The sequence below is a fragment of the Capra hircus genome, chromosome 11 (genome assembly GCF_001704415.2).
Source record: "Capra hircus breed San Clemente chromosome 11, ASM170441v1, whole genome shotgun sequence".
Taxonomy (NCBI): Eukaryota; Metazoa; Chordata; class Mammalia; order Artiodactyla; family Bovidae; genus Capra; species Capra hircus.
The window spans coordinates 1573383-1600238 of record NC_030818.1 but is presented as its reverse complement, the minus strand read 5'-3'; the positions used below and the strand labels follow the sequence as shown (position 1 = coordinate 1600238).

General features: G+C 48.8%; 1 protein-coding gene across 1 annotated transcript in view; it reads left to right on the top strand.

Annotated features, from left to right (window-relative positions):
• The window catches only part of LOC102171434 (two pore calcium channel protein 2), a 57682-nt gene continuing 31153 nt past the window's right edge, over nucleotides 328-26856 (top strand). Inside the window, exons 1-8 of the mRNA XM_018054816.1 lie at nucleotides 328-576; nucleotides 12701-12789; nucleotides 13789-13903; nucleotides 16422-16550; nucleotides 23181-23297; nucleotides 23869-23987; nucleotides 24192-24293; nucleotides 26189-26315. Of these exons, the coding sequence (XP_017910305.1) occupies nucleotides 502-576; nucleotides 12701-12789; nucleotides 13789-13903; nucleotides 16422-16550; nucleotides 23181-23297; nucleotides 23869-23987; nucleotides 24192-24293; nucleotides 26189-26315 (873 nt within the window). The 5' untranslated portion in view covers nucleotides 328-501. The remainder of the gene's footprint in view (nucleotides 577-12700; nucleotides 12790-13788; nucleotides 13904-16421; nucleotides 16551-23180; nucleotides 23298-23868; nucleotides 23988-24191; nucleotides 24294-26188; nucleotides 26316-26856) is intronic.

Sequence of the window (26856 nt, the reverse complement as noted above, 5' to 3'; positions counted from 1 at the left end):
ACACCCAGCTCTCCAGGGGGTTCCACTCGGAAGGAAACATAATTTACCGGGCACCTGCCAATGGCAGCAACTGAATACAGTAAGTCCTTTAATTCTCGCAACAACCCTGGGAGGAAGGTCTTGTTCCTATTTTATCGATACAGAAAGCTAGGCGCAGTCACGCGCCCAGGGCGCACGGCTGGGACCCTTCGCCAGCTTGGCCTCTGGCCCCTCGGATCCGCTCAGCCGCTAGCGTCCCGCCCTCTACCGCCCCCGCCCCCGCCCCGGGCGAGACCGCGTCCCCGCCCCCGGCTCCAGCACCACTCCAGGGCCAGGGCGGGAAGGGGCCAGAGCCGGGGACGCGCCGCGCCCGCCGCCAATCCTCCACCCGCGGGGCCCCGCCGCAGTCACACGAAGGGCCGCGCGGAGCGCGCCAAGCCCGGGCCTCCAGCAGCCGGAGGGCTGAGTCCGCTGCCCGGGGCCCCGGTCTGCCCCATCCCCGCCCCGCGCGTCGCCGCCGCGATGCCCGGGGACAGCCGAGCCGCGGGGACGCATCACTCGCGCCCGTCGTCCTCCGAGGAGCCGCCAGGCCTGGAGGTAACGGCGCCCCGAGGGCTGGTGGCTGCACGCGGACGGCAGCGCCCCCAGCCCCGCGTCCGCAGTCCTCGGGACTCCTGGGTGGAGAGCGACCCCCGAGCCCAGCCAGTGCCAGCCGCCGGGAACGAGGGCCCCGAGGTGGAGATGCGGCTGCAGAGTCCCGCCGCCCCCGGGCTGCTTCGGTCTTCTGGGTGCTCGGGTGCGGGAGGCGCACCGCCGCTGGAGCGCAGAGGCGCCGCGCCCCCGGCCGCAGCCCCGCGCGCTCGGCTCGTTACTGGGGCTGTCAAGGAGGCGGGGGCCAAGCTGGGATCGGCGCCCCGGCTGCGTGTTGGGGGTCCTGTCTCCATGTGGCGCGCCCCCGGGTCTGGGTGGCCCGTGCCCGCCGCACGGCGCTCCATGGCGGAGGGTCCCGCTCAAGGGAAACGCCCGGGAGGCTGGAGGATGTGGGGCGGGGAGCGCTGCTGTCGCCCTGGCTCTTCGGATCCCTGCGGCCGGGCGGACGCGCTGCGCAGTCGCTCAGCTCCGCTTTCACCCAGACCGCCTGAGCTTGGGAAGACTGGGAACTGGAAAGAGTTCTTCTCGGGCTGTTTCCTTTCCCTGGACAAGAACTCAGTGGAGAAGCAGGCAGGGCGCCAATGGAAAGAGCCTCGGCTCTGATTCAGGAAATTTTAGCTGTGAATGACAGGACGCTGGAAGTCTCTGGTTTCCCGCTTTGTAAGGGTGGCGGTGATAAATCACACCCGTCTCCAGAAGACGGTGTCGGTGGGGCCCAGGGCACCTTGCTTGGCACACGGAGGCGTTTCCTTTAGTCCTGCAAGTGTGTGGGAGGTGATAGGTGTTGTAGTCCTTTGTCTCCTTGAGTGTATGGAGAAGTCTTCCCCTTCCTCCCCCCTTCAGCTATGTGGCCCCTGCAACCTGCTCAGGATGGTCCAAGGGGCAGGCTTCTGGGTGGGGTTAAATGCCCTGTTCCCCCAGTACTCTTACTGGGCTCCCGAAGGGGCTTGGCAACTTCCAGCAGGCAGATTCTACCATGGACCCTGTCCCTTAAAGGATTAAGCAGAGAAAAGCAGGTCAAGGAGGAAGAGAAGGAAAAGGATTCTTGGTCCCTGGCTCCAGCCCAACCCAGGTCTTGCTCCCCTCATTCTGCAAACTGATGACGCTGGCGGTGAGCACCAGTCTTCTGCGGCAGGAAAATCTTTTGAGACTGTCAGGTGTCTCACTGTGTGTTTAATGCTTCTTTGTCAAAATTAAAGAATGTAGAAAAGTCACTGCAGGCCTCCAGAAATGCCAGGAGGGCTGAAGACAGCCCAGAGTCCCGGCTGAGTCCTGAGTGAGACATAAGCTTAATGCATACCTGCAGGGGTCAGCTTGGGAGCAGGCGGAGCGGATGAAGAGCCTGGTACCAACAGGTCACTGTCAGCAGAACCCTAGTTTCTGAGATAACAGTATTGACTAAGTCATTGAACTGCAGCTCAGCACTCAGCCACTTGGTACCAATCTGACCTGGTTAACCTTTTTAAAAGTTAGTTTGGGGTCACTTAATAAGAAACTGCCTAGTCACCTGAAATGCATTTCTGCCCTCTCCTTTGAAGCAGTTTTTTAAAACCCTTTTCAACCTGGTGTTGCTTTTGGCTGTAAAGCCAGGCTTCAGCAATATGTGAACTGTGAACTTCCAGATGTTCAAGCTGGTTTTAGAAAAGGCAGAGGAACCAGAGATCAAATTGCCAATATCTGCTGGATCATCGAAAAAGCAAGAGAGTTCCAGAAAAACATCTATTTCTGCTTTATTGACTATGCCATAGCCTTTGACTGTGTGGAACACAATAAACTGTGGAAAATTCTGAAAGAGATGGCAATACCAGACCACCTGACCTGCCTCTTGAGAAACCTATACGCAGGTCAGGAAGCAACAGTTGGAACTGGACATGGAACAGACTGGTTCCAAGTAGGAAAAGGAGTACGTCAAGGCTGTATATTGTCACCCTGCTTATTTAACCTATATGCAGAGTACATCATGAGAAACACTGGGCTGGAAGAAGCAGAAGCTGGAATCAAGATTGCCGGCAGAAATATCAACAACCTCAGATATGCAGATGACACCACCCTTATGGCAGAAAGTGAAGAGGAACTCAAAAGCCTCTTGATGAAAGTGAAAGAGGAGAGTGAAAAAGCTGGCTTAAAGCTCAACATTCAGAAAACGAAGATCATGGCATCCGGTCCCATCACTTCATGGGAAATAGATGGAGAAACAGTGGAAACAGTGTCAGACTTTATTTTTCTGGGCTCCATAATCACTGCAGATGGTGACTGCAGCCGTGAAATTAAAAGACGCTTACTCCTTGGAAGGAAAGTTATGACCAACCAAGATAGCATATTCAAAAGCAGAGATATTACTTTGCCAACAAAGGTCTGTCTTGTCAAGGCTATGGTTTTTCCAGTGGTCATGTATGGATTGATTACTTTACTAGCATGTGAGATGAGTGCAATTGTGTGGTAGTTTGAGCATTCTTTGGCATTGCCTTTCTTTGGAACTGGAATGAAAACTGAACTTTTCCAGTCCTGTGGCCACTGCTGAGTTTTCCAAACTTGCTGGCATATTGAGTGCAGCACTTTCACAGCATCATCTTTCAGGATTTGAAAGAGCTCAACTGGAATTCCATCACCTCCACTAGCTTTGTTCATAGTGATGCTTTCTAAGGCCCACTTGACTTCACATTCCAGGATGTCTGGCTCTAGGTGAGTGATCACACCATTGTGATTATCTGGGTCATGAAGATCTTTTTTGTACAGTTGCTCTGTGTATTCTTGCCACCTCTTCTTAATATCTTCTGCTTCTGTTAGGTCCAGACCATTTCTGTCCTTTATGGAGCCCATCTTTGCATGAAATGTTCCCTTGGTATCTCTAATTTTCTTGAAGAGATCTCTAGTCTTTCCCATTCTGTTGTTTTCCTCTATTTCTTTGCATTGATCGCTGAGAAGGCTTTCTTATCTCTCCTTGCTATTCTTTGGAATTCTGCATTCAGATGCTTATATCTTTCATTTTCTCTTTGCTTTTCGCCTCTCTTCTTTTCACAGCTATTTGTAAGGCCTCTCCAGACAGCCATTTTGCTTTTTTGCATTTCTTTTCCATGGGGATGGTCTTGATCCCTGTCTCCTGCACAATGTCACGAACCTCATTCCATAGTTCATCAGGCACTCTGTCTATCAGATCTAGTCCCTTAAATCTATCTCTCACTTCCACTGTATAATCATAAGGGATTTGATTTAGGTCATACCTGGATGGTCTAGTGGTTTCCCCTACTTTCTTCAATTTAAGTCTGAATTTGGTAATAAGGAGTTCATGATCTGAGCCACAGTCAGCTCCTGGTCTTGTTTTTGTTGACTGTATAGAGCTTTTCCATCTTTGGCTGCAAAGAATATAATCAGTCTGATTTCGGTGTGGACCATCTGGTGATGTCCATGTGTAGAGTCTTCTCTTGTGTTGTTGGAAGAGGGTGTTTGCTGTGACCAGTGCATTGTCTTGGCAAAACTCTATTCACCTTTGTCCTGCTTCATTCTGTTCTCCAAGGCCAAATTTGCCTGTTACCCCAGGTGTTTCTTGACTTCCTTCTTTTGCATTCCAGTCCCCTATAATGAAAAGGACATCTTTTTTGGGTGTTAGTTCTAAAAGGTCTTGTAGGTCTTTATAAAACCGTTCAACTTCAGTTTCTTCAGCATTACTGGTTGGGGCATAGACTTGGATAACTGTGATATTGAATGGTTTGCCTTGGAGACGAACAGAGATCATTCTGTCGTTTTCGAGACTGCATCCAAGTACTGCATTTCGGACTCTTTTGTTGACCACGATGGCTACTCCATTTCTTCCGAAGGATTCCTGCCCGCAGTAGTAGATATTGCACTCATCTCACATGCTAGTAAAGTAATGCTCAAAATTCTCCAAGCCAGGCTTCAGCAATACGTGAACCGTGAACTCCCTGATGTTCAAGCTGGTTTTAGAAAAGGCAGAGAAACCAGAGATCAAATTGACAACATCCGCTGGATCATGGAAAAAGCAAGAGAGTTCCAGAAAAACATCTATTTCTGCTTTATTGACTATGCCAAAGCCTTTGACTGTGTGGATCACAACAAACTGTGGAAAATTCTGAAAGAGACAGGAATACCAGACCACCTAACCTGCCTCTTGAGAAATCTGTATGCAGGTCAGGAAACAACAGTTAGAACTGGACATGGAACAACAGACTGGTTCCAAATAGGAAAAGGAGTACATCAAAGCTGTATATTGTCACCCTGCTTATTTAACTTATATGCAGAGTACATCATGAGAAACGCTGGGCTGGAGGAAGCAGAAGCTGGAATCAAGATTGCCGGGAGAAATATCAATCACCTCAGATATGCAGATGACACCCCCCTTATGGCAGAAAGTGAAGAGGAACTCAAAAGCCTCTTGATGAAAGTGAAAGAGGAGAGTGAAAAAGCTGGCTTAAAGCTCAACATTCAGAAAACGAAGATCATGGCATCTCGTCCCATCACTTCATGGGAAATAGATGGGGAAACAGTGGAAACAGTGGCTGACTTTATTTTTGGGGGCTCCAAAATCACTGCAGATGGCGATTGCAGCCATGAAATTAAAAGACGCTTACTCCTTGGAAGAAAAGTTATGACCAACCTAGACAGCATATTCAAAAGCAGAGACATTGCTTTGCCAACAAAGGTCTGTCTAGTCAAGGCTATGGTTTTCCTGTGGTCGTGTATGGATATGAGAGTTGGACTGTGAAGAAGGCTGAGCACCGAAGAATTGATGCTTTTGAACTGTGGTGTTGGAGAAGACTCTTGAGAGTCCCTTGGACTGCACGGAGGTCCAACCAGTCCATCCTAAATGAGATCAGTCCTGGGTGTTCTTTAGAAGGACTGATGCTGAGGCTGAAACTCCAGTATTTTGGCCACCTCATGTGAAAAGTTGACTCATTGGAAAAGATCCTGATGCTGGGGGGGATTTGGAGCAGGATGAGAAGGAGACGACAGAGGATGAGATGGCTGGATGCATCACCGATGGCACATGAGTTTGAGTGAACTCTGGGAGTTGGTGATGGACAGGGAGGCCTGGCGTGCTGCAATTCATGGGGTTGCAAAGAGTCAGACACGACTGAGCGACTGAACTGAGATGGCAAGCCATTCTGGTGCTTTGACCAATACTTTCAATTTTGAAATAGAAATAATCCGATGCTAGTGATTCTCTGCCTTACTGTTGGGCAGAATTACCCAGGGAGTTTTTAGAAATGTTTCTCGGTTTGGTGGGAGGTGAGAGGGAGGTTCAAGGGGTAGGGGACATACGTATACCTATGCCTGGTTCGTTTGGATAGATGACAGAAACCAGCACAATATTGTAAAGCAATCACCCTCCAATTAAAAATAAATTAATTTAAAAAAGAAATTATCTGGGTTTAGACTCTACCTTGAGATTCTGATTTAATTGACCTGGGTGTGGCCTGGGCAATAGTAATTTTTTTCCCTGATTTTGGCTGCACCTTGCAGAATGCAGGATCTTCCCAATCAGGGATCAAACCCACACCCTGTGTATTGGGAGTGTGGAGTCTTAACCACTGGACCGCCAGAGAAGTCCCAGCAACAGTAATTTTAAAGCTACTAAGTATTGAATGGGGCAGCCAAGGCTGAGAGCCCACGTCCTAGGCTGTTTCCTTGTGACTCTATGTGATTACCTCTTGATACTTCTTTTGTATCAAAAGGTAATCTTGTGCTTCTTTTTTTGTGTTCTTCTTAAACCTGGTCATCCAACTCTTAGATCACCCTGTCTGGGGGCTCTTGGTTCACTGGTGTTCCCCTATAGCAATTTTCAGAGAGGTTCCTTGCAGGAGGAAAGGGCAGTGACCAGGAGGGCTTGGGAAGGTGTTAATTAAATCAGGTAGAGACCAACTCATGCATGTGTCTGCAGTCCTGTCTTGTTCTGCGCGACCCCATGGGCTGCAGCCCGCCAGGCTCCTCTGTCCGTGGGATTCTCCAGGCAAGAACACTGGAGTGGGCTGCCATTTCCTCCTCCAGGGGAGCTTCCCAACCCAAGGACTGAACGTGCGTTTCTTGGGTCCTGAACTGGCAGGCAGATTTTTTATCACTGCGTCACCTGGGAAACCCTAAATCAGGTGTGGTCACAAGCTGAAGTGTCCACAGGGGCCAGGGAGCAACAGAAAAGTAGTGACCTGGATAGGAATAATCCAGCTGGGGAGGGGACTGGGGCTTGTGACCTGGAGGGCACATCCTCCGGACAATGAAGACCACAGCTACCCACCTCCAGTTGGTTGTGCCACGTGGGCTATCAATTGCAAAAATGGCCACACACTCCATCTTGGATCTATTCCCCCTCTGCAAGGGGCCTTTGCAACCCCTTACATCAGGAGGTGGAGTCTATTTCTCCAGCCCTGAGACCACTGGCCGTGAAACTTGCTCTGGCCAGTGGGAGGCTGGCAGATGTGACGCCAGCAGAGGTATGGAAATCACTGGAGCGCTGGTGTGTGTCCTCCAGATGCTTCTGGGGACCCACTGACCACGTAGCAAAGGGCCCTGGCCAGCCTGCTGCGTGCTGCACACAGCCGAGACGTGTGAGCGCAGCTGGTTCCAGACCATCTAGCCCCAGATGACCCTAGAGACCAGCTAAGTTGGCCCTGACTGGAAGGACTGCCTGGCTAACCCATAAAATTGGGGAAAATACTAAGCGTCCCTTCAGGTGACTGAGTACCAGGGCGGGCTGCAAACACTTACTGCAGTGCAACCCAGCATGGCCAGATGTCACGATCTTTTGAAGAGAAACCAGAAGTTCACATTTCTGTGTTGGCTCCAGCTTTGTAAAACGTTTGAGTCAGTAGCCAGCATCCAGAAAGCACTCTCTAGGCCGAACAAAACATATCTTCAGGCTGCCCTTGGCCCTTAGGCTGTTGCTTTCTGCATGGAGGCACACGATTTGTTTATACCCACACCAAGTGGTCACTGATATTCTCGCCCTTCCTGCCCAGGTTAGCCTCTGAAGCCATTTCTTTGTATGGAACACTCGCCACACACTTCGAAAGCATCCCTTGGCTGTCTTCCCACATGGAAATGGAAGTTGCTGGCGTTGGCAGTCCTCAAGGAGAAAGTGAAATTTGAGATGAATCTCTATGGAGGAGGGTGGAAAGGATATTCCTGGCTTTAGGCATGCAAGGGATCAGGCGTGGGCGTGGAGCTGGGCGTGGAGCTGGGCGTGGGACAGTCAGTCCATCAGTTTGGGACAGAGAAGGGGATCCCTGTAGGGAAAGTGGGGGAGCCAAGGCAGGAGGGAGAGGCCCTAAGGGCTAAGCCAGGGGGTTGACGTTTAATTTTGCGGACATGCCAGGCAAAGTGTTGTTGACTGAAGGTTTGAGTGAGGTGCATGGGGAAGCAATGATCTGCTGTATTCTGGACATCAGAGTGCCCTATGGGAGGAGAGAAGGGAGGCAGAGAGAGAGACAGAGAGAGGGGACAGTGTTTCTAATGACATGGGGAAACTGACAAGGAGAAGCATGTTGCTTGAAATTTATGGTAACTTTACCTTAAGTTTTATAAATTTTCTTCTATATCTAAATAAGACATTTTGGCTTTTTTCTCTCTTTGAATTTTTTTTTTTTTTGATGTGGACCATTTTTAAAGTCTTTATTAAACTTGCTGGGGCTTCCCTGGTGGCTCATTGCCATTGCAGGAGACTGGGTTCACTCTGTTGTCAGGAATACCCTCTGGAGAAAGAAATGGCAACCTGCTCCATTATTCTTGCCTAGGAAATCCCATGGACAGAGAAGTCTGGTGGGCTACAGTCCTTGGGGTCACAAAAGAGTCAGACTCCTGACTTAGATTTAGCAACTCAACAACAACATTTAACTTGTTACAGTATTGTTTCTGCTTTTATGTTTTGTTTTCTTTGGCTGTGAGGCATGTGGGATCCTAGCTGCCCAAGAAGGAATCAAACCTGTAACCCCTGCCTTGGAAGGTGAAGTCTTAGCCGCTAGACTGCCAGGGAAATCCCTTGGCATTTTTCAAAGCACCTTTATCAACAGCTTCGGTTTTATCAGGGTTTCTGAACTTAAAGGTATCTGGAGCTTACAGTTGTTCATTCCACCGGAACTTCTGGACTCCATCTCCCCCTCCCTCCTGGACACCCTTCTCCCTCTTGCCCTGAGGGATTTAAATTATTCACCTTCCTCAGAATGAAGGCTTACAAAGTGGGGAGGGTAGGAGGAGAAAATGCAAAACTCTTACATATGTTTTTAAGTCTTGGGGAGTGGAAAGGAAATGTCATGGCTCTGAGAAAAGGGAAGGAAAAAAAATCAGGAGAAGTCAATTATTGTCCAAGTGCCATGAAAATACAAAACCTATGAGAAACAGTAGTAAAACAGCCATATTTAGACCAGTGATGTTTTGATCTTGACTGCACATTGGAATCCCCTGGCAGCTTTAAAAGTTCAGCGCTGGGTCCCACCTCCCAGATAACTTTGTAATTTGTCTGGGCTGCAAGGTCTTTACAAGAAAATGCTCTGAAGGTGATTGTATCGTGCTGGGGAGGTGAGATCTATTGTCCGGGCAGTCAGCAGTGTTTCCCCTAGACTGTGGCTGCTGTTTTGAGATATGAAGCCACTTTTCAGCTATGTCTGGAGGAATGCCTGATATCCAGTCTTCGCCATTTTCACAGTAGACATGGGCGTGCATACGTGCTAAGTTGGCTCAATTGTTTCCAACTCTTTGCAACCCTATAGACTCTAACCCACTAGGGTCTTCTGTCCATGGGATTCTCCAGGCAGGAATACTGAAGTGGGCTGCTGTGCCCTCCTGCAGAAGACCTTCCTGACCCGGGGGTTGAACCCATAGCTCTTATGTCTCCTGCACTGGCGGGCTGGTTCTTTACCATGAATGCCACCGGGTAGTGATTCCCAGGTAAACTTGAAAAGTATGTGCAGTTTTGGAATGGCATGTCTAACATAAGCCACATTCTTGGGTTGGATGAAAAGTCATTCGTTTTACGAGGAGGATACAAATGGGCTTAACACAGGTGAGAAAGCTCCTGTACCATAACTCTGCCTGTTGAGAGTACTTCTTCCCAAGCTCAAATGGGCAGGAGACTTAGAAGTCGTACACACGTGGGATGGAGGGAAGGAAGAAAAGAAAAACCAGAGGACAGAGCAGATGGGATCCTAAGAAGAGATACGACGTGTCAGAAACAGAATAGCCGTTAAGAATGGGAAGGCTTTGAAACATTGATGTAAGTTAGCTGTTATGAAAGTGTAAGCCTATTTAAAAATGACAGGCATGAGTTTGGCTGGCAAGGGGTCATTTGGATGGGGTGCCATGATGCTTACATATTCAATACAGGGAGTCTGGGTGGGGTCTGAGGGAGGTAGCCCCAGGGGCCAATCGCCTGAGAAATTACTTTGGACACCTGATATGAAGAGGCGACTCATTAGAAAAGACCCTGATGTTGGGAAGGGTTGAGGGCAGGAGAAGGGGAGGTCAGAGGACGAGATGGTTGGATGGCATCACCGACTCAATGGACATGAGTTTGCACAAACTCCAGGAGATGGTGAAGGACAGGGAAGCCTGGCAAGCTGCAGTCCATGGGGTTGCAAAGAGTTGGATAGGACTGAACACTGAGTGACTAAACAGTAACAATGTTTGTTTTTTTCCCCATTCTCCACATGGAGGCCGTGTGGATGATTGCCCAAATTCGTAGCTGTCCACCTGTTTATATTTGTGGACAAATGGTTTCCCTGGGACTGGAAAGATTTTCTTGTATGTATGTGTGTGTGTGGCATGTGGGATCTTAGTTCCCTGACCAGTGATCACTAGAGAACTAACCTGAACAGTGAAAGTGTAGAGGCTTAACACTGGGCCACCAGGGAGTTCCCTCATCATTGAATAATAATAATAATAATTAATTTGCAGTGGGTCTGAGTCGTGGCATGCAGAATCTCTAGTTGTGACATGCAAACTCTTGGTTGCTGCATGTAGAATCTAGTTCCCTTACCAGGGGTCAACCCCTGCATTGGGAGCACAGCATCTTAGCCACGGGTCCATTAGGGAAGTCCCTCTTGGAAATAGTAATGCCTAAAGGAGATCCGCCCTGGGTGTTCTTTGGAAGGACTGATGCTAAAGCTGAAACTCCAGTACTTTGGCCACCTCATGTGAAGAGTTGACTCATTGGAAAAGACTCTGATGCTGGGAGGGATTGGGGGCAGGAGGAGAAGGGGACAACAGAGGATGAGATGGCTGGATGGCATCACTGACTCGATGGACGTGAGTCTGAGTGAACTCCGGGAGTTGGTGATGGACAGGGAGGCCTGGCATGCTGCAATTCATGGGGTCGCAATGAGTCGGACATGACTGAGAGACTGAACTGAACTGAACACGTATGGATGTTAGAGTTGTACTGTGAAGAAAGCTGATCACCGAATAATTGATGCTTTTGAACTGTGGTGTTGGAGAAGACTCTTGAGAGTCCCTTGGACTGCAAGGAGGTCCAACCAGTCCATCCTAAAGGAGATCAGTCCTGGGTATTCTTTGGAAGGACTGATGCTGAGGCTGAAAACTAATACTTTGGCCACCTCATGCGAAGAGTTGACTCATTGGAAAAGATCCTGATGCTGGGAGGGATTGGGGGCAGGAGGAGAAGGGGACGACAGAGGATGAGATGGCTGGATGGCATCACGGACTCGATGGACGTGAGTCTGAGTGAACTCCGGGAGTTGGTGATGGACAGGAAGGCCTAGCGTGCTGTGATTCATGGGTTCGCAAAGAGTTGGACACGACTGAGCGACTGAACTAACTAACTAAAGTGAAGTAAAGTGAAGTCGCTCAGTCGTGTCCAACTCTTTGCAACCCCATGGACTGCAGCCTACCAGGCTCCTCCCTCCATGGGATTCTCCAGGCAAGAGTACTGGAGTGGGGTGCCATTGCCTTCTCCAGAATTAACTAACTAACTAATGCCTTAAAGAGGCATTAAATATTTTCTTTAAAAAAACTTCGGTATCAGAATTCTTTGCTGTCCCAGTGTGATCTTTGGGGAGCTTAATGGAATTTTCTTAAATTTAATGGGTTCATTAAAAAAAAATCAACTTTTGTTGATGCCAGCTATTTTATAACTAAAATATTATAGCTTTCTAAGCATGCCCTGGGGAACTCTAGTGTTCCTAAAGGTTCAAGATATTCCACAGAACAATAATTAATATTAGGTTTTCTACTAAAATATTTTTTAACTGCATAAAAGAAAATATGTAGTAATTGTTTAACACATTTATATGATGTTTCTTAGGCTTTAATGACCTGTCTTTAAGACCCCTGAGAATGCATGTGAATCAGTTGATGTTATATTCTTATAGCAGTTAATTCACCTGTGAGATTATTGTTCCACATCAAGTTTTAATCCAAATGTTTTTTTTGTTGTTGTTGTTGTTGGGGGGGGGGAGGGCAATTTTTAACAACTTCATTGAGCTATAATTAATATGCACCAAACCATACTTGTTTAAAGTCTATAGTTTGAGGCCTGGTGTATGAATGTGCTCAGATGCTCAGTCATGTCCAACTCTTTGTGAACCCATATTCCGCAGCCCGCCAGACTCCTCAGTCCATGGGATTCTCCAGGCAAGAATACTGGAGTGGGTTGCCATGCTCTCCTCCAGGGGATCTTCCCAGGGACTGAACCTTCATCTCTTAGGTCTCCTGCATTGGCAGGCGGGTTCTTTATTACTAGGGCCACCTGGGAAGCCCAATACGAACGTAGAAATATACCATTTAAGCACATTTATTAATAGATCTGTGCGGCTTCCCTGGTGGCTCAGACAGTACAGAATCTGCGGTGTTACCCAGGTGGCTTTCATCTCTTCCTCTGAGAGCCTGTATTTGAATTCCCGAAAGCTAAGCAGGCTTCTCGCTGCCCAGAAAGCACCTGGAGGCCACCATGCGGCAGGGGGCGGTGCGGGGCCGGAGGTGCGGGGGGCGGCGCGGGGCCGGGGCAGGCGGCGGAGAGAAGAGGGCTTTCCGTTCGCGCTCAGTGCTTCGGAACAGAAACGCCGGTGTCCCTTCTGGCCCTGACTTGCTCTCCCCTCTCTCTCCCACTGAGGACCGGGAGCTCCTCCTGGCCGCTGCCTACGTCTCGGACGCCCAGTACAACAGAAACGTCCAGTTTGAGACATCCCCTCAAGCCATCAGGTAATTCAAGTGTCCACTGGCAACGCTTGGAACAGTGTTAAACCTAGAGGCGCCTGCCCTTCAGCACTTCGTGTTCTTGAAGTTGAGCCCAAACTAAAGCCACTGAATCGACTAACATTTGGAGCAATGTTTGGGGTCTGGCGCTGGCGTCGGGCAAACCCCAGGGCTGGTGCTCTTCCACGTTTTAGGAGCGCGGTGCCTCGCGCTAGGGCGGCACTCAGCGCACGTGCCAAGGCCAGATAAGCGGGTGCCACCGGGACAGGGAGACATCCGAGCGGGAAACGCGGCGTCTTTTTCACCAGGCTGTCCTCTTGGAGATTCCCACGTGAAAAGAAGATGTGTTCTTTTACTTTCGATTGCCTTTTGACGGGACTCATATGTTCTTTTCATGACAATTCAGCGTTTTCTCCCTAAGCCCCTAAAGGTTGAACTAAAATCAAAGATTCAGCTCAGAATAAGAAAAAAAAAAAATCTTACCATCAGGACTGAGGTGTCAGTACCTCCAAAGGCAACAGCGGATGCCTCATGCCTGGATGCCGTCTGGCAGGTTTGGGGGATACCCCCTACAGAAAGAGAACCGTGTGACCGCGGGCTCTCTCTGGGTCCGCCATGCCGAGATGGGCTGATACATATTATAAATCAGTTAGGCTCCTACACCATGTAATATTAATAACAGGTCACCCTGACTGAAGGTTTGCTCTGTGTCAGCCCTCCAAAAGTACATCTCAGGGTCGGGGGTCACCAACACCCCACCAGGAGGTTATTCATCCTAGCTTGAGACTGTTAAGAGACTGCACTTTGAGAGCTGGTGAGTTTTTTCACTGTGAACATTTTGTAGTGCGCGCTCAGTCAAACGCTACCCCTCGCTTCCTAGGACTGAAAGAGCGGTCAGAGCCTGGCCTTTGCAGCTCACCTCCCATTCCTCCTCTTCAAATGGGGCTCGGGGTAGCTGTTTAACTCCTGCTCCTCGCTTGTAACTTCCTCTGTTCTCCGCTCCAGACTTTACCACTTCTATAACCACTGGACGATGCGGGCAGCCACCTACTTCTTCATTTGGGTCGACCTTGCGCTTGCCCTCTTTGAGGAACCAGCCGTGTTCCCGCTCCCTTTCTTGGTAAGCTCTCAGCACAGAATGGCTAATCAGACTTTGTCACAGATGAATTCAGTTGCATTTTTCCCCTCAGATTTTCAGTATGTACGAATTTGGTTTCATTTTTCTTTCCGGGGGAAGGGGTTGGAAGAATTCTGTCTATTCCCGGAGCTTATGCTTTTCTTCAGTAGATGTTGGAAACAAAGTGGCAGTTTTGGGTCTTCTCTGCCCACTTGGACAGACAAGTGATGTTTGAGGGCATGTTTATTTAATGCTGAGTAGACAGTGTGACCATACAGTGTAATATGTGTCTTGTACTTGCCACACGTCCAGCTTTTTTCATAGTCATAAGTTATTATTTATAGGTGCTTTGAAGTAAAGCATCAGTTTACCCAGCTACTGCAGATGGGTTCCAAGTAATAAATTGATGACCTGCTCACATTAATTCCCGACTCACACTGCTCTCGCCTCTCAGTGTACCTGTGACAGAGACTGTATGACTTGCAAAGCCTAAAATATTTACTGTCTGGTCCTTTGACAGATAAAGTTCATTTGACCCTTGCCTTAAAGAGCAAGGTTTTCCTGCCTCCCATGAGTCTGCAGGTGACTGGCTCAACTGGGCAGATTTTTCTCTTGGCTGGGGTAGTGGGTCTGGCGGGCAGCTGGGGGCTCACAGAGAGCCCCTGCTCTCTGCTCTGCTCTCTCTCGGCCTCTCCCCGTGGCTCAGGCTTCTCCCTGTGGATGGGGGTCTAAGAAGCTGCATCCTAACATGCAAGCACCATCACCCTCCGCTCACACCATATTTGCCAATGCCCAGGTGCCCAGAGCCCCTCACATGCCCAAGCCCTGAGTCAACAGGGGAGGACCCTGCACAGGGAGGTAAAAAAAGGGAGGTCTGTTGGGTGCCATCAAAGTTGGCAATCTTCCGTGGGTGCTTCCAAGGTTGGTGGTATCCATTTGATGAGGATGTCACAATTAATGACGTCTCTGGGCAGAAAACTTTTAGCCCAGTGTCTGTCAAAACAAACACCAAACCTGAAGAAGCAGAGCTGTGCGTTCACAGACCTGAACAGAGCTGGTCCCCGCCCCTGCCGCCCGACCCTGGACAAGGTGCACTCCCGTGGATCTCTTCTCAGCCCCTTGCGTCTCTTCTGTGTCCCCACCCTGCTGTTTATTATTGCTCACACACAGCTTGGGCTTGGCTATCTGGTCAGCCAGTGTTTGCACTTCACGTCTCTAAAGTCAAATTATGGGAGATGGGTGGGGAGGAGGGGACGACAGAGGATGAGATGGCTGGATGGCATCACTGATTCAATGGACAGGAGTTAGAGCAAACTCTGGAGATAGTGAAGGACAGGGAAGCCTGGCATGCTACAGTCTGTGGGGTCACAACTTAGTGGCTGAACAACAGCAACAGCATTACCAAGAAAATCTCATCTTGAGCCAGGGTGTCCTGGAATACCCCCGGCCCTTTTGTAAGCCTGGTCTTGACAGTAAGTCTCTATAGCCCCTCAAGGATGAACAGGCTGAGAGCTGGACAGTTCGAAGGGGCTGCAGCCCATATCTGAGCCCAGGGCTCATGAGGGCTGGGGTCAGGGGTGGAGAAATTGTGCCACCTGCTGCTTTCGGGGCCCAGAGCCAGCCCCTTCCTCCTTCCCTTGAGAGGTTCATTCCCTCCACCCTCACGGAGCTCTTCTCTCCCCACTGGTGGAGAGAAGTACTCCTGTTAGGGAGGATTTACTGTCTCCTGGCAACCGCCGGCAAAGTATTAATATGAGTTGCACTCACAGACTGCAAAGCTAGCTGCCTGTGGGAGTTTGGAATTGATACCCGTAGCTCAAGGAGGAGATGGTCAGGACATCGAGGTGGGTATGGTAGCATCCAGCGAAATCCGGGCAGCAGGGCGGGAGGGCAGCGATCTAAGGAATGGTCCGGCATTTCAAAACACATCTCTGGAGCGTTGTTATTAGAGACACTGAACTTCTAGGTGTCTGTTCTGAGTATGAACACGGGGAATTTGAGAGCATAGCAGATGCCCATTTCTGCCAATCCCTGACCCCAGCTTTTCTGAGGAAATGCCCTCTGGGGGTCCTCTGCATGCTGATTTACCCACCGCACCCCACCCCTTCCAGGAAACCCTGTCAGTTGGGTCATGGGATTCGTGGTTGAGAGGCATGTTTCGTTTTAAGAGAAAGAAAACATTCCAACCAGCTAAGAATTTCGCTGTAACTTTCAGCAATGTTAAGCTAAGTGTTAGTTGCTCAGTTGTGTCCCAACTCTTTGTGACCCCATGAGCTGTACCCTCCAGGTTCCTTGCCCATGGAATTCTTCAGGCAAGAGCACTGGAGTGGGTTGCCATTGCCTCCTCCAGGGGGCCTTCCTGACCCAGGGATGGAACCTGCGTCTCCCGCATTGCAGGCAGATTCTTTACCATCTGAGCCACCAGGGAAGCCCAAGCAAAACTGAGGGACATTGCTAAGTCTCACGGGGCGGTGTCAGGGAGTAAGAGAGCATGAAGCCATAGCTCTGTTTTTTGCCACAGGTTACCTCGATAGCAGAAGTGCTCTGTCTGACTGCCTTCTTCGGGAGACTGGTTCACTTTGCGAAAGTCACTCCTCAGAAGGTCTTCTGGAAGGATACAAAAAACATCTGCGTCATGGTAACCATAGTGGTGAGTGCTCGTTAGAGAGCCTTCGAGAGGCTGTGGTCAAAGGCAGAAAGTATGAAAAGACTCGGTAGGTTTGAGTGGGTTCAGGAAAATGACAGATGCTGGGAGAGCAAGCACCAGCGGCACAACTGCCAGAAAACCACAAGGGAAGTGCACATGGGGCAAAAAGTGACGGTGGGAGTGTTTTACTGTTTCAAGGGCACTTCCAAATTAAAGGAAAAAGAAACAGAAACTACAGTTTTAAAACCTGTGCTACAGGGCAGCCTCAGAACAGAATGCTAGTTCCAACTCTGGCATATATCCTTCCATTCCTTTTTCCTTGAATTGCATTTACACATATGAACATAATTATTTTGTTCCCTGCTGTGTATTCATACTTAAGTTCAGGAACATAGTACCTGTATTATATATACCTATACATAGTATATCTGTATGAATGCTGCTCAGTCATTGAGATTGAAAGATTAATGTATTAATTGACAGTTTCTTAGCTTTTTCATAGTTCAGTGTAGCATAAAGACCAAATAGATGTTTTGATTTTTTTTTAATAAAAATGCTCAACTTTTCTATGAAAAGTATGTGCTGAAAATGGGTGATGGCATCTCCTAAAAGAGGAAGTAAATACTAGCAAATATGAAAAATATGTTTAACTTGACTAATTAAGAAATATATATGGGAGGGCATGGTTCTTGAGAGACTAGCCTACTGTGTTCCCCCTTTTCCTGGAAAAGAAATAAAGCCACTCTTTATGCGGCTGCTGCTAAGTCACTTCAGTCGTGTCCGACTCTTTGCGACCCCATGGACTGCAGCCTACCAGGCTCCTCTGTCCACAGGATTTTCCAGGCAAGAGGACTGGAGTGGGGTGCCATCGCCTTCTCCGGCCACTCTTTATACCCCCCCCCCCATAAGAGAACTATACATGAAAGCAACAATAAAAGGCCGTGCGTTTGCCTGTAAAGCAATCATAGCAAGATTGAAAACAGTTCAGTCCTTTCATCCCTTCAACTTTGTCATCCCTTACTCGAGGGAAGAATCAGTTGTTTCCTCTGGAAGGCTGGTTAGCAAATTCCTTTGGAAATGCCTTTTGTGTGCAAGTGCTTGCTCCCATATTTCCATTCCTGGGACTTGATCTTTAGGGAAGAAGGATGTGTTCAAAGATTTATCCACAAGATTGGTCATGGCTTAGCTGTTCTTAGTATTGAAAAATTGGAAACAACTGGATTTCCTGACAATCAGTTCAGTTCTATTCAATTGTGTCCAATTCTTTTTGACCCCATGGACTGCAGCACGCCAGGCCTCCCTGTCCATCACCAACTCTCGGAGCTTGCTCAAACTCATGTCCATCGAGTCAGTGATGCCATCCAGCCATCTCATCCTCTGTTGTCCCCTTCTCTTCCTGCCTTCAATCTTTCCCAGCATCAGGGTCTTTTCAAATGAGTCAGTTCTTTGCATCAGGTGGCCAAAGTATTGGAGCTTCAGTATCAGTCCTTCCATTGAATATTCAGGGTTGATTTCCTTTAAGATTAAGTGGTTGGATCTCCTTGCAGTGCAAGGGACTCTCAAGAATCTTCTCCAACACCACAGTTCAAAGGCACCAATTCTTTGGCGCTCATCTTTGTTTATGGTCCATACATGACTACTGGGAAGACCGTAGCTTGGACCTGATGGACCTTTGTTGGTGAAGTAATGTTTCTGCTTTTTAATATACTGTCAAGGTTTGTAATAGCTTTTCTTCCCAGGAGCAAGTGTCTTTTAATTTCATGGCTGCAGTCACCATCTGCAGTGATTTTGGAGACCCCAAAAATAAAGTCTGACACTATTTCCATTGTTTCCCCATCTATTTGCCATGAAGTGATGGGACCAGATGCCATGATCTTCGTTTTCTGAATGTTGAGTTTTAAGCCAGCTTTTTCACTCTCCTCTTTCACTTTCATCAAGAGGCTTTTGAGTTCCTCTTCACTTTCTGCCATAAGGGTGTTGTCATCTGCATATCTGAGGTTATTGGTATTTCTCCCTGCAGTCTTGGTTCCAACTTGTGCTTCATCGAGCCCAGTGTTTCTCATGATGTACTCCGCTGCTGCTGCTAAATCGCTTAAATCATGTCCGACTGTGTGCAACCCCATAGACGGCAGCCCACCAGGCTCCCTGATCCCTGGGATTCTCCAGGCAAGAATACTGGAGTGGGTTGCCATTTCCTTCTCCAATGCATGAAAGTGAAAAGTGAAAGTGAAGTTGCTCAGTCGTATCCAACTCCTAGCGACCCCATGGACTGAAGTCCACCAGGCTCCTCCGTCCATGGGATTTTCCAGGCAAGAGTACTGGAGCGGGCTGCTATTGCCTTCTCTGGATGTACTCTGCATATAAGTTAAATAAGCAGGGTTACCGTATACAGCCTTGACATACTCCTTTCCCAATTTGGAACCAGTCCATTGGTTCTAACTGTTGCTTCTTGACCTGCATACAGATTTTTCAGAAGGCAGGTAAGGTGGTCTGGTATGAAGCAGAAGTAGGTGTTTTTCTGGAACTCTCTTGCTTTTTCAATGAGCCAACAGATGTTGGCAATTTGATCTCTGGTTCCTATGCCTTTTCTAAATCCAGCTTGAACATCTGGAAGTTCCCGATTCATGTTCTGTTGGAGCCTGGCTTGAAGAATTTTCAGCATTACTTTGATCGCACGTGAGATGAATGCAATTGTGCAGTAGTTTGAGCATTCTTTGGCACTGCCTTTCTTTGGGAGTGGAATGAAAACTGACCTTTTCCAGTCCTGTGGCCACTGCTGAGTTTTCCAAATTTGCTGACAAATTGAGTGCAGAACTTTCACAGCATCATCTTTTAGGATTTGAAATAGCTCAACTGGAATTCCATCACCTCCACTAGCTTTGTTCAGAGTGATGCTTCCTAAGGCCCACTTGACTTTGCAGTTCAGTCTGGCTCTAGGTGAGTGAGCACACTGTCGTGGTTATCTGGGTCATTAGGATCTTTTTTGTACAGTTCTTCTGTGTATTCTGCCACCTCTTCTTAATATCTTCTGCTTCTATTAGGTCCATCCATACAGTTTCTGTCCTTTATGGAGCCCATCTTTGCATGAAATGTTCCCTTGGTATCTCTAATTTTCTTGAAGAGATCTCTAGTCTTTCCCATTCTATTGTTTTACTTTATTTTTTTGCATTGATCACTGAGGAAGGCTTTCTTATCTCTCCTTGCTAGTATTTGGAACTCTTCATTCAGATGGATATATCTTTCCTTTTCTCCTTTGCCTTTCACTTCTCTTCTTTTCCTGACAATAGGAGATAAATAAAATATGGTACATGCACATCTGTTAAAATGGCCTTATATGCACTTATGTGTCTATGATCAAAGAGAGATCGCTTCTTGTTTATTAGGTCAAAAGAGCAGGTTACAGTATAGTTGGAACACATCTTTGTTAAAGGAAAAGAAGAAAGAGTAATAGAGCGTCACAGAATGATCTGGAAGGACACCAGCTAAGGGGTTATGCCAAGTGAGGCAGGGTGATGTATTCTGAAATGCTGCTGTGATGGGAGTGGTCCTGGGCAGTGATTAGCTGAGGGCACTTTATAATTAGCATCTCAGCACAGCAGCCAGCCTGCCTCAACCTAGAGTGTCCACTCTCTTTTCTCACCCTTTCTCAATTTGTTTTGAGTTCCTTCATACATCTGCTGAACTCCTGAAATACACAGAGTTGTCTCTCTGGTCTCATTTTTTTTTTTTTAGAAATATCTTCACTTCCTATTATTAAAAAATGAACACAGTAAGTCCCCTGCATACGAACCTGCAACTTGCAAACTTTCAAAGATGTGACCTGTGTTCACATGCCCGGTCGTGTGAGTCGTTCACGTGTCTGGTGTGTATTCTCATGTGCGTGCATCTTCTGCAAGTCGCTGTGCTTTTGTGTACTTTTCTGTACAGGACTGTATAGAGTTCATCTGTACGTATCTTTAGTTCAATTCCAAGATGTCCATGAGCAATCGTAAAGGCAGCAGTGATGTAACTGGTACTACTGTACTTTTCAAGGTACTGTACTCTAAGATTAAAAATGTTTTTTTTTTATTTCTTTTGTGTGTTTTATCTAAAATGTATTTTATGTGAAAAGTATTATAAGCCTTTACAAAAGTAAAGCTGTTGCTGTTCCTTAGTCACTAACTTGTGTCTGACTCTTTTTCGACCCCATGATCCATAGCCCGCCAGGCTCCTCTGTCCATGGAATTCTCCAGGCAAGAATACTGGAGTGAGTTGCCATGCCCTTCTCCAGGGGACCTTCCCAACCCAGGGATCGAACCTGCATCTCCTGCATTGCAGGCAGATTCTTTACCTCTGAGCCACCAGGGAAGCCCCATAATAGTAAAATACTGTAAAGGAAAGTACTATATAGTAAAGTACTGTGTATAATATTCAGATATGAGTGTCTTACTGTACAAGAACCCTAGGTCTGAGATGGGACTTATGACAACATCTTCAGTTCAGTCCATAACATGGTATCGCCTGACACAGGAAGGTGGAGGATGAGATGGATGGGAAAACTTAAAAAAAAGGGAAGAATTGGAAGCGCATGTACATCTTTCATGGCCGTGTTTGCTGCATGACCCCCTCCTGGGACAGGGTCGGAAGTCCGTCCTCATCTCCTAAGACTTCCAGCACGGAACCGTGACTATGATGGACACGTGAGCACTTTTCAAGCCCAAGTCCGACCTGGTCGCTGTGCTCTCTCCTCTAGAGCATCCGGAATCCCACCAGAGAAAAGCCAAAGTCCGTGTCGGAGGCTCTGTGTCCCTCCCGCCGGAAGTCCTCCCCTCCTAGACCTGCGCGGCCATCCCTGCCACGCCACCTCCTCAGAGCCCCGCCCCGCACACCCTCAGCCCCTGGCTCATCCAGGTTTCCTCTGGAGAGCTCTGAGAGCTTTCTCTCTCTAGAGCTGGGACAATGCCTTGCGTGGAAGAGGCACTCCTCAGAGGTGTATGGAGTGAACCGGATGAGGGTGCAGGGTGCCCCGTCCAGGTCTGTCCTGCATCTATAATCCTCCTTCACCTCCATCACCCTTATTTGAAATACTTTCTGGGCTCCCTAGGCTCTGGGAATAAGACTTATCTTTTTAGCCTGATCCTCAAATTCACCTGCCCTCAGTCTGAGATCTTGTCACTTGCTGCTCCCCTCTGCCCCCACCGCCAGGAATCCCTGCTTCCTGAGCATCCCTTTGCTGTGTCTGCCTGCCACGGCTGTTGAGTTCTTAGAGTTGTGTGCTTTTAAAGCTTTTATTTGCCTTAAGATTACATCAAAGGGGACTTCCCTGATGGTCCAGTGGTCAAGAATCTGCCTGCTAGTGCAGGGGACCCAGGTTCGATCACTGGTCTGAGAAGATTCCACATAAGGTGGGGCAACTAAATCCACGTGCTGCAACTGCTGAAGCCTGCACGCCCTAGAGCCTGGACTGGGCAGCTAGAGAAGCCGCTGCAGTGAGAAGCCCCTGCACCATGGTTAGAGAGTAGCCCTTGCTCGCTGCAACTAGAGAAAGCCTGAGCACAGCAGCAAAGACCTGTGCAGCCAAAAATTTAAAAATTAATCAACAACAACAACGAAAGATTGCATCAGGGAGTGCTTCCTCCAGGAAGCCTCCCCAGATACCGTGACCCTTGGTGAGCTGTCCGTCCATCCCTGCTGCCCTGGAATAACCCCTCTGACTCCCTCCAGGTGGCGCCCCGTGCAGCGGTCAGCACCAGCCTCTCTTTCTGAGTCTGTATTTTCTCTCCCACTGTGATTGAGCTTTCTCAGTCCTCGTTGCCTTGCCTTCAAAGGGACTGATCTAACATTTCTGATGATGGTAGATTATTCTTTTTTAACTTACATTTTTCTAAACTGCTCTGGGACCTTCTTCCTTTGTCCATCCTCAGGATCACCTTAATAAGGATTGATAAGAGTTTTCTGTAATCTGGATATTTTTATCCTGTTGTGTGTGTGCATGCTCCGTCTTGTCCAATTCTTTGCGACCCCCTGGGCTGTAGGCCAGTAGACTAGATTCTCCAGGCAAAGTCACTGGAGCGGGTTGCCATTTCCTCCTCCAGGGGATCTTCCCAACCCAGGGATCAAACCTGCGTCTCTTGCATCTCCTGCCTTGGCAGGCAGGTTCTTTACCACGGGTGCCACCTGGGAACTGGGCTAGAACACCTGCCTCATGTGTGGAACTGAAGGAAAGTACCACATGGTGTGGACACATGGCAGTGCTGGTAACTGGTGAGGCTCTGTTACCAAGCCTTCTGGGGTCCAGTCCCAGGCCTGCCCCTCTTGCTGTCTGTGTGACTGGGGCCTCATGATCTCCCTGTCTGTATATCCAACATTTCCATCCAGGAGTGGTACCCTCTGCAGGGGGCGTGGAATAGTCTGTGCAAAGCTCACTAGAGGCCGTGGCACATGGTGAACTCTCAGAGGCCATGGCACATGGTGAACTCCCAGATGACAGCTGCTGTTAATGTTCTGCTATGAAACTGGATTATGCTGTTTATGAATGGGGTTCTTTTCCTGTGATATGTTGTGACCTTCCTCCTGGGTCAGTGAACATGCATCTGTATGGCACTTCCTCAGTCCTCTCGCAGTACTGACATCTCCGCCCCATGTCTGTCACAGCTGACCTTGATTGACCTGGTCATCTATGCGTCCCTGGAAGCTGTTAACATCCGAGGAGTTCGATGGTCAAGGGCCTTGAGGCCAGTCTTCCTCATTAACTTCCCTGAAAGTCGTCAGGTAAGGATATGATTTAGGATACACAAGAGGGTGTTTTTTTTTTTTTTTTAACTGAAGTGTACTTGAATTATAGAGTTGTGTTAATTGTTGCTGTGCAATAAAGTGACTCAAAAAAGTAAAGTGACTCAGTTACACATTTATATGTACATTCTTTTTCGTGTTCTCTTCCACCACGGGTAGGGTGTGAGCACAGCTATCACAGGATACTGAGTATAGTTCCTTATATACAGTAGGGCCTTGTTTATCCATTCTCCGCACACCAGTTTGGCTTCCCTGGAGGCTCAGTGGTAAAGAATCCCCCTGCCAATGCAGGAGACATGGGTTAGATCCCTGGTTTGGGAACATCCCCTGGAAAAGGAAATGGCAACCCACTCCAATATTCTTGCCTGGGAAATCCCTTGAACAGAGGAGCCTGGTGGGCTACTGTCCATGGGGTTGCAAAAGAGTCGGATACGACTTAGCGACTAAAACAACAACATATCCCAGTCTGCATCTGCTAAGCGAGTGGGGTTTTGTTTCAGCAGAAAATTCGCTGATTGTGTGTAAATGAAACGAAGTTTTGTCTTCACAGATCCGAAGGGCTTTCCGAAGCATCCGGAACACGCTGCCCGACATCCTCTACGTGTTCCTCCTGTTCCTCTTCAGTATGATGATTTTCTCCCTCATGGCCTTGAAGCTTTTCGGGGACAGGTGAGCAGGCTACTCCGGAGCTTTCTGCCGGAGGTCTCTCCCGTGTGTGTTCAGCCTCCCGGTGCCAGAATCGGTCGGCAGTGGCTGTCTTCCCCGTTCAGACCCTGCAGGAGGGCCCCAGCAAGCGGAAAAGGGTGTCGGAAACCACAGCTTCATTTATGTCTGTGGGCTTTTTTTCACTCTGTGTCACTGATTCCTCTTTAGGGATCTCAGAACGGTGGAAGGGTCGCCGTACTTCACCAATATCCTGGACATAGCGTTTGAGCTCTATGTGCTGGTCACCACTGCAAACAGCCCGGATGTCATGTACGTGAGTCACCAGGTCATATCCACTGACATCTGCTATATAACAGAATCCACTTTCTTAAAAGCCACTGTAGGAGAAAAAAATGGCGATTTTCTGTTTATTCATATTTGTTGTAAAATTTTTATACAGTATTTTTTTTTTGGCCACACCATGAGGCATGCAGGGTCTTAGTTCTCCCACCAGGGCTCCCTCACCCTCAGGGGAAGTCCCTATGTAAATTTAGATTTAAATAGAGAGGGTAGGCTAGTGCCAACACTTGGCACTCTTCAAAACTTTTATGAGGGACTTCCCCTGCAGTCCAGTGGCTAAGACTCTGAGCTTCCTTTGCAGGGGGCGCTGGTTTGATCCCTGGTTGGGGAGCTAAGATCCTGCATGCTGAACAACATGGCCAAAAAGAAAAAAAACAGGTTAAATTAAAACTAAATTTAGATGACCTTTTTAAAAAAACCAAAAGCAACAAGAGACATCTCTGGAGACATCACTTAAGTGTTAGAACTCAACTCTGCTCTGGAATGTTCTTTGAGTCTTGAGTTGAAACACCTAAGCCATTTTCATAAAGGAAGCACAGCTTTTCTCCTAAGCATTGATGTGGTTTTCTGGCTAAATGAAGCAGGAAAGAAATGTAAAGGTTAGGAGCTGTCCTCTCCCCCAGTGCCAGTTCTCCACACGTGTGGACATTATTTAGGAGAAAAACATCAGGCTTTTTTTTTTTCCCCCTAATATCCTGTATATTATGGATTTGCCTTGTTTGTGGAGGTAAGATTATTCAACAGTGCCCCCTGAGTAGATGACTCCTGGGTCCTAGAGTGTGGCTGGAGCTCTAACTGCGGATGTCCGCTGTGGGGAAGGGCGGGCTTCCTGTTGTCTAGTTGTGTTTAGGACCATTGTGTCAACTTGTCCTGGGTTCCTGCTCACTCCGAGGCGTGTCTCTAGCAAAACGTGAGCGAGGTGAAGCTCCTGGCCCTCCTGTTTTTTCTTGGCTCTTTCCCTCCGCGGACTCCCTCAGTGTCCCCTGCTGTACAAAACCCAGTTTCCGTGAACAGGGCTGTGAGCATGCATCCTGATCGATGCCTTTTGTCCTGGCGCTGTCATTTTTTAAAATTACTTTTTGTTTATTTTCGGTCATGCTGGGTCTTGGTTGCTGCACTGGGGCTTTCTCTGGTTGTGGCGAGTGGGGTCTGCTCTTCACTGTGGGACGTGGGCTTCTCATCGTGGTGATTCCTCTTGTTGCGGAGCGCTGGCTCTAGGCTCACGGCTTCAGCAGTCGCAGCACACGGCCTCGGTTGTTGTCCTCCACAGGTTTAGTTGCGCTGTAGCATATGGAATCTTCCTGGGCCAGGGATCGAACCTGTGTGCCCTGCATTGCCAGGCGGATTCCTATCCATTGTACTTCCAGGGAAGGGCCCAGTGCCATTATTAAGGGTACTTCTTTCATTCTTAGAGTCCGAATGTGGATAGAAAATTATCTGCCTTCCCCGCATCCTGGCAAGGCATTCTAGTGTCCCTGAAAAGCCTTGAGTGTAAACCCAGGTCACAGTTCAGATTCTTTCTATAATTCTGGGCAAGTGGATCTCCTTTCTGGGCTTGGATTTTCTCATTGGGAAGGGAGGGAGAGGGATGGGGGCATCTCCCAGATCTTGCCTGCTCTGGAAGTTGGCACCTCTCTAAGGCACTAAGAACTTCAGAAGGCAGGTCTGGAGTGAGCCATTCAGCATGAAGCATGGTGATGGCTTTGAGGCCCCACTGCACTGTCTGGGGGAGACTTAGACTGAGACAAGGTTTTTCTCGCCCCGTGCACGTGGACTGTCCACGTGGGATGTCACCTATGGTCAGCCTTCTATGCACTGTGGACCTAGGGCACGGAAAACCATGACAGATGGTTATTTCCTTCTAGGATACCTGCTTACGAGCTCAACTGGTGGTATTCTCTGTACTTCATAGCCTACATCATCATCAACACCTACATCTTCATGTCCGTCTTCCTGGCTGTTGTCTACAACAACTACAGGAAGCATTTGAAGGTAAGACGCCTGAGCTGGGGGGCCAGCGGGGGTCCAGCACCTGGCTGGGGCGGGAGCAGGGAGGCCACAGGAAGAGCTAAGGTAAGACGCCTGAGCTGGGGAGCCAGCGGGGGTCCAGCACCTGGCTGGGGCGGGAGCAGGGAGGCCACAGGCAGCACTTGAAGGTAAGACGCCTGAGCTGGGGGGCCAGCGGGGCCAGGCACCTGGCTGGGGCGGGAGCAGGGAGGCCACAGGAAGTGCTAAGGTAAGACGCCTGAGCTGGGGGGCCAGCGGGGGAGCTGGGAGGCCACAGGAAGCGCTAAGGTAAGACGCCTGAGCTGGGGGGCCAGCGGGGCCAGGCACCTGGCTGGGGCGGGAGCAGGGAGGCCACAGGAAGCGCTAAGGTAAGACGCCTGAGCTGGGGGGCCAGCGGGGCCGGCACCTGGCTGGGGCGGGAGCAGGGAGGCCACAGGAAGCGCTAAGGTAAGACGCCTGAGCTGGGGGCCAGCGGGGCCGGCACCTGGCTGGGGCGGGAGCAGGGAGGCCACAGGAAGCGCTAAGG